The sequence below is a fragment of the Salmo salar genome, chromosome 05 (assembly GCF_965601325.2).
Source record: "Salmo salar chromosome 05, fSalSal1, whole genome shotgun sequence".
NCBI classification, from domain to species: domain Eukaryota; kingdom Metazoa; phylum Chordata; class Actinopteri; order Salmoniformes; family Salmonidae; genus Salmo; species Salmo salar.
The window spans coordinates 55,157,501-55,165,000 of NC_138295.1; the positions used below are offsets into that span (position 1 = coordinate 55,157,501).

The following is a 7,500-nucleotide window of genomic DNA, read 5'->3' on the forward strand; positions in this document are numbered from 1 at the left end:
AGCACCTTGGCATTGCCCACTGCCCCTTCCATTACTCATTACTTGTCTGCTGACATCCTCCTAAAAATAGTGCCCCTCACCCTCTAGGCAGCACTATGTGCAAACTGGGTCTTGACTAAGTGGATGAAGAGAGGGAACACACTAAAGCTTGACTATGACTATTACATTTCTATTGAAAGTTTTATGACTGTCTTTTAGATATGTTTGGGATTTGAATGTGTGAATCGCTATCTCTCTATGACACACACTGTCTTTCTCCGGTTTCGCTGGTAGGCTACACCATTGACTGAGAGCAATGGAGGCTGGCGGGAGGAGCTATGGAGGACGGGCTCATTGTAATGGCTGGAATGGAATAAATGGAACGGTATCAAACTTATGGAAACCACATTTGAATCCGTTCCATTAATTCCATTCCAACCATTACAATGAGTCCGTCCTCCTATAGCTCCTCCCACCAGCCTCCACTGACTGTGAGAGCGGTCTGAGAGAGTGAACATGTGTGGGCAAATGTGATCTGTGGTTTGACACCTCTGTGTTGCTGGGCTGCCCTCTGCTGGGCCGGATGAATACAGCTGTTAAATAGATTTTATAGGGACTATTCTAATCTAAGCAACTGCGTCAGTCGGCTAGATGTTATCCCAGTGAGATAAGATTTATACGGTTAGATCATGTGCTCATAAAAAGACGAGCCATCTAGTTTATACTCTACAGGGACACGTAACATTCTATCAATATTCACTGATCCAACTACACAGGGGAAGTTAAGTCAATAAGAAAACCATTACGTCATTGTTCCAAGAACGGAATCAGGTCATACCCGAGTAACCAAACTAAATGTGATTGAAAGATAGAGAAGAGATTCTCAAAACATTACAGTGACTTCTAAACACACCAGTAGTGCGGGGAAGGCACCTCTGTGTTTGGGGTAATAAGTCAAACATACTTCTCCCTAGCCAAGTCCATCAGTGTCTAGCGTTAAGTCGTAGTCATTAGTCATTAGACTCGCCGAGGTGCATTAGCAGTTATAAGTCATGTTAGTCAAATGAGAGTTACGCGTGGTGATCAGTACTGCATGTGTTTGCGTTGGGGAGCGGAGGGACATAAATCGCGCTGGTAATATAGTCCGGCTGCTTTGCAGGGAAAACGAATGGCGAGCAGCAAATGGCGAGTGTTCATCAACATTGTCAGCCCCCTCTCACCACCAGAATGTGGGAGCAGGGATGGGGTAAGAGCACGGGAGGCATGAACACCCGCTGGGTTTTAGGAAAAGAATACCAAATTGAAGGGGACAGCTGAGCTAAGTCACTGTACCCCCCTAAAAGATAGTCTCTCTCTCTCTCTCTCTCTCAAAACCATCTCCAGATCTGGTTTTCTGGTGGTTGAGTGGCATTGTATTTTGTTGCTCAGGCTGTCAACAGTGTGTCTAAATGAGTTGGCATTGGACTTTGAAGGCCAGCTTAAAAGGGGGAAATATTTCCTAAATGTTCTACTTGGTGAAACGTCATGTGCTTTGTTCGATTTGTCTGTTTCTGATAAATGACGGACATTCAACCTAAACATAGTCTATAGTGTGTCTGTCTTTTCAGCCTGATCTCGCCAGTTTTGTAACAATAGTGTTTTCTTGGTCGTATTTTTGCTGGTTTCGAGTGTCATTCCAAATCTCATCCATCCAGATTGTGGACAGACTATATACAAAAGACAAGAAAAAATAAAATAAGGAAACTAAACCACGGACTACTGGACAACAATGTTCTCTTTAATAAGACTCCCGATACTCCCTCTGACCCTTCAATACACAACAAAATATATTTATAGCATATACACACACCAGCATTTCATATTCAAACACATTAGAATCTGTGGAATTCCGATGGAGGTGGCAGCATATCATGCTTCTTGCTCAGGTTTAGAAAAAAACTAAACTGCACTGATTTTTTAAATGGTGGGATGGGATGCCCTTGTGTACATTTTGTTTCAACACTGATTAAACTGAATGGATCTCTGATTTGACCCAAGGCTTGCCAATCCTGAATTTGGAGTACCCATGTGTGTGCTGTTTTTTGTTCAACTGATCCCTTGTTCATTTCTATAGCGTTCCTTGGAGACAGCTGACGCTGTGCTGCAACAATGTAATTCTTACATTGTCAAAACGTTGTCAAACGTGTTCTTCAGTATTTTGGAGACATTCTATTTGCAGTGTAGCTCCATTTACAGAACATTTACAAATATGTTTATAGAGACCATATCATTACGTTTCCAATACATATTAGTTACTGGGAAAACCTTGAAAGGCAGGAGTTAAGTAAACAATGGGATTCCTTTCATAAATTCACACACAATTTATTCCACAGACCCCTCCCTCATTTAGTCCAACTCTCAAGTTTTCATTTACATTATTCACATACAACTGTACCCAGTCCTTACATTTCTGTTAAATAAACTAAACATTAGAAACAAAAAGCCAACTCACTTCTTTCAACTCGTCAGCATAATAATAACAACAATTACTCATTTGTGTCAAATGTGTATTTTTCACCCTCAGGGCTACTGAAATCTACCATGGATGATACCGCTATGGAAGAATTGATGCCGCGATATCTTCTACCATCTACAAATGGTAACACTGATGCACCCTGTCGGGTGGCGATGACGTCATATTCTGTTTTTGTGTTTTGCTTGTGTCTTTTTTCCAGAATGCAGAGTTGTTGCTTCTTCTTCATCTTCTTCTGCCCTTTTCCCAGGGAAAGTTTATGTTTTTTTGGGGCCTAGAAAGCAGTTTGTGATTGGTTTGGCACAGGTCATAGGGGATGTGCACCTTCGGGAAGAGGGGGGCCCTCTACCCGTACGAGTGGAGGCTGGATTCGGGAAGGTGGGGGGCGGCCTAAGAATCGCCTTTGTGAGTGGCACACCTCACAGGACCTCTGGAGAGATAATAAACGGAAAGGACAAGATGAGGGTAAGTTTCAACACAGTGATACACCACACAACAAGAAAAAACACCAGAGATCCAAAATGGTGTCCATTTACAGCCGTTCTGAATGCGCCATCTGAATCGTGAGCCAAAATGGTCGCCAATTTGAGCATTTGTAAATGTGTGAGGAGGACCCACCCTCACTGACCATGCTAAAGACGAGGCTTAAAAACCCTTGACCTGGCAACAATACTACATTTTAAAAGGTCCTGAGCGCATGTCACAAAGGGCATGAACCCATAAGGCTTTATAGGCTTGTTTTTATAGGGAAATTAAGAGGCTAATCAAACCAAGCAGCAGAGGCTCCAGGCAGAATCCTGACTCCTTTTAATGACGGACCATCAACGACCATTCAGTCGCCCATCATGTGAGTGAGTGATAGCTAGCTGGCGCTACGATAAACACAGTGTGATTGATGCTAACAGTAGCAATAGATTGACAGAGGCACCTGTCAGGCAGCTAAACGGTCCACCACACTAGCTCACGAATATCGCCATTTGAACTAGCCCCCGGTGCTTTGTTTAGAAATAAACATGTCCCCGATTCCCAATCTATGGAATTACATCATAACAATCAATCAGTGTCGATACATCTCCCCAGCCACAAACCCCCAGCCCCACGGCCATAAACCAAATAACCCCTCCAAGTCATCATGGTAAGAGAGTGCGGGGTATGCAGACAGGGCAGATTAGAAATGTGATGTTAACTTGTGAAAGACTGTGACTTGAAGGCAGTGTGAGGGTGGAGAGGCAAGGGGCAGTAATGCTGACCCCGCCGTGGGGAGGGGGGTGAGGGTGACGGGGGTACATAACTGGGCCGGGGTCCTGTTTCCATCCCTGGCAGCTAGCTAGCTCCCCAACACTCAGGGAATTTGACACTGGGTGTTGAGCCTAGCGACCAGAGCTCTGGGAGTGAAAGCAGTTGGTATTAAGATTCCTCACTCCCTCCGCCCCTCTGTGTCACCTTAGGCACTCTGGGGGCTGGAGGATTCCCCCTGCCACCTTCTACCTCCCTTTCTCTTTCCCTAGGGACACTCACGTACGCACGGGTGATGACTTGAATCTGAGACGACACTAAACCGACCGGCTCAGTCGGACGGGTCTTCGTTGCCAAGGACAACACTACGAACCCATGGCGCCTCTTCATGGCACGTTGTGATCCCTGGCCCTAATGTGAAAAGTCAACCGCCAGAGCAGATGCGAGACCATTATTACTGCTGTAAATGAACCCCAGCTTAATCTATAGTTAATAACTGTCAGGGGTTGAGGATTCTCAGATAAGATTCCTTGCTTGAATCCCTGGAAATATTGCCACAGCTGATACAATATTATTAGGTTATGTTGTCATTTGAGGGCGGTTTCCAAGACACAGATTCCAAGACACAGATTAAGCCTAGTCTTAGACTGAAAAGCATGTTCAATGGAGATTCTCTATTCAAATGCATTTTAGTCCAAGACAAAGCATAATCGGTGTCCAGGAAACCGGCCCTTGGAGTTCCCTCTCTCTCTGTCTATGTACCTGCGACATGCTGAGGCTTCATGGGGCCCACTTTTTTCAGGAAGGGCTCATCACTTTCAAAGGCCAGGATTGGTTCAGTGGGCATGTCACTCTCTGATTTCTCCCTCCCCCCGTTGCTGCTGTTGCCTTGATTGGCTAGCTGGATGACCTCCTCAAAGTGTGCGGTGTCCCCCTTGCTAGACAGGCCATTCTCGTGTCTGGCAGGCTGGACACCGTTGACCACATGGACCGTGGAGCTGTGGGAGGGTGATGGTTACAGTGGGAGGGATAGTGAAACATGGATACAGACAAAAGAACTACGGCCCCAAGTGGTTCAGTTGCAGATTTTCCCCTCGGGCCTTTTCAGGAAGATGTAACATTATACTGTAGCTATAACGTAGATAGAAATGTCTACAAACGTGTAGAACAGAAATGATTGTCAGATAGATAGAACGATGACAGCAACATTCATAACGTTTCACATCACTGAACACAACCCTGGTCTGCCCAGTGGCTAACTGAAGACCTCAAACCTTATACAGTGAGAGAAAAAAGTATTTGATCCCCTGCTGATTTTGTACGTTTGCCCACTGACAAAGAAATGATCAGTCTATAATTTTAATGGTAGGTGCATTTGAACAGTGAGAGACAGAATAACAACAAAAAAATCCAGAAAAACGCATGTCAAAAATGTTATAAAATGATTTGAATTTTAATGAGGGAAATAACTATTTCACCCCTCTGCAAAACCTGACTTAGTACTTGGTGGCAAAACCCTTGTTGGCAATCACAGAGGTCAGACGTTTCTTGTAGTTGGCCACCAGGTTTGCACACATCTCAGGAGGGATTTTTGTCCCACTCCTCTTTGCAGATCTTCTCCAAGTCATTAAGGTTTCGAGGCTGACGTTTGGCAACTCGAACATTCAGCTCCCTCAACAGATTTTCTATGGGATTAAGGTCTGGAGACTGGCTAGGCCACTCCAGGACCTTAATGTGCATCTTCTTGAGCCACTCCTTTGTTGCCTTGGCCGTGTGTTTTGGGTCATTGTCATGCTGGAATACCCATCCACGACCCATTTTCAATGCCCTGGCTGAGGGAAGGAGGTTCTCACCCAAGATTTGACGGTACATGGCCCCGTCCATTGTCCATTTGAGGCGGTGAAGTTGTCCTGTCCCCTTAGCAGAAAAACACCCCCAAAGCATAATGTTTCCACCTCCATGTTTGACGGTGGGGATGGTGTTCTTGGGGTCATAGGCAGCATTCCTCCTCCTCCAAACACGGCGAGTTGAGTTTATGCCAAAGAGCTCCATTTTGGTCTCATCTGACCACAACACTTTCACCCAGTTGTCCTCTGAATCATTCAGATGTTCATTGGCAAACTTCAGACGGGCATGTATATGTGCTTTCTTGAGCAGGGGGACCTTGCGGGCGCTGCAGGATTTCAGTCCTTCACGGCATAGTGTGTTATGGTCCAAGCTGCCTTGAGATCATTGACAAGATCCTCCCGTGTAGTTCTGGGCTGATTCCTCACCATTCTCATGATCATTGCAACTCCACAAGGTGAGATCTTGCATGGAGCCCCAGGCCGAGGGAGATTGACAGTTCTTTTGTGTTTCTTCCATTTGCAAATAATCGCACCAACTGTTGTCACCTTCTCACCAAGCTGCTTGGCGATGGTCTTGTAGCCCATTCCAGCCTTGTGTGGGTCTATAATCTTGTCCCTGACATCCTTGGAGAGCTCTTTGGTCTTGGCCATGGTGGAGAGTTTGGAATCTGATTGATTGATTGCTTCTGTGGACAGGTGTCTTTTATACAGGTAACAAGCTGAGATTAGGAGCACTCCCTTTAAGAGTGTGCTCCTAATCTCAGCTCGTTACCTGTATAAAAGAAACCTGGGAGCCAGAAATCTTTCTGATTGAGAGGGGGTGAAATACTTATTTCCCTCATTAAAATGCTAATCAATTTATAACATTTTTGATATGCGTTTTTCTGGATGTTTTTGTTGTTATTCTGTCTCTCACTGTTCAAATAAACCTACCATTAAAATTATAGACTGATCATTTCTTTGTCAGTGGGCAAACGTACAAAATCAGCAGGGGATCAAATACTTTTTTCCCTCACTGTATTACACTATCCCTCAAGAACAACAAAAAAAATTCTATAGATAAATAAACAATATCTCTATTTTTCTACTGAAAGCCTATTTATTGAGGCTCTCTGTTTTCTTTTGTGGATTGAAACTATACAAATCAGCACAAGTCTTGATTAGAAGGCCACCCGTAGCACGCGCTCCAGCAGGTATATTTCACTGGTCATCCCCAAAGCCAACTCCTCTCTGGCCGACTTTCCTTCCAGTTCTCTGCAAAAATCACTGAAGCTGGAGTTGTATATCTCCCTCTCTAACTTTAAGCATCAGCTGTCAGAGCAGCTTACCTGATCACTGCACCTGTACACAGCCCATCTGTAAATAGCCCACCCAACTACCTCATCCCCATATTGTTATTTATTTTTGCTCTTTTGCACCCCAGTATCTCTACTTGCACATCATCATCTGCACATCTATCACTCCAGTGCTAATGCTAAATTGTAATTATTTCAGCCACTATGGCATATTTATTGCCTTACCTCCCTAATCTTACTACATTTGCACACACTGTATATAGATTTTTCTATTGTGTTATTGACTGTACGTTTGTTTATGTGTAACTCTGTGTTGTTGTTTTTGTCACACTGCTTTGCTTTATCTTGGCCAGGTCGCAGTTGTAAATGAGAACTTGTTCTCAACTGGCCTACCTGGTTAAATAAAGGTGAAATAAAAAAATGTATCAAATAAAAAGGCATCCAATACTGCTGGTTTCTGGTTTGCTTGTTTTCTAGCGTGAATGGTGGTCTTGTAATAACGGTAGTGCACGGCTTGCTATTTTACATTTCTAACAGATATTTTGGACAGGAGGAAATAGAGGACACGGTTTTTGAACCTTACCTGTCTCTCAAACTACTATGGTCGTTCTCTGTATTCTTGTTGACCTCT

General features: G+C 44.2%; 1 protein-coding gene across 9 annotated transcripts in view; it reads right to left on the reverse strand.

Moving 5' to 3' along the window:
* Positions 1–1,735: 1,735 nt before the first annotated feature.
* Positions 1,736–7,500, reverse strand: part of LOC106605129 (uncharacterized) — a 67,416-nt gene continuing 61,651 nt past the window's right edge. For 7 of the 9 annotated variants that reach the window (XM_014200467.3, XM_014200474.3, XM_014200469.3 and 4 more), the window contains 4 exons: positions 7,453–7,500; positions 4,490–4,725; positions 4,010–4,138; positions 1,736–2,921 (listed from right to left, as the gene is read on the reverse strand). The exon at positions 7,453–7,500 is cut by the window's right edge and continues 25 nt beyond it. In XM_014200467.3, the coding sequence (XP_014055942.3) occupies positions 4,059–4,138; positions 4,490–4,725; positions 7,453–7,500 (364 nt within the window). In that variant the 3' untranslated portion in view covers positions 1,736–2,921; positions 4,010–4,058. The remainder of the gene's footprint in view (positions 2,922–4,009; positions 4,139–4,489; positions 4,726–7,452) is intronic. The other 2 variants (XM_014200466.3, XM_014200470.3) reach the window with 2 other exon arrangements.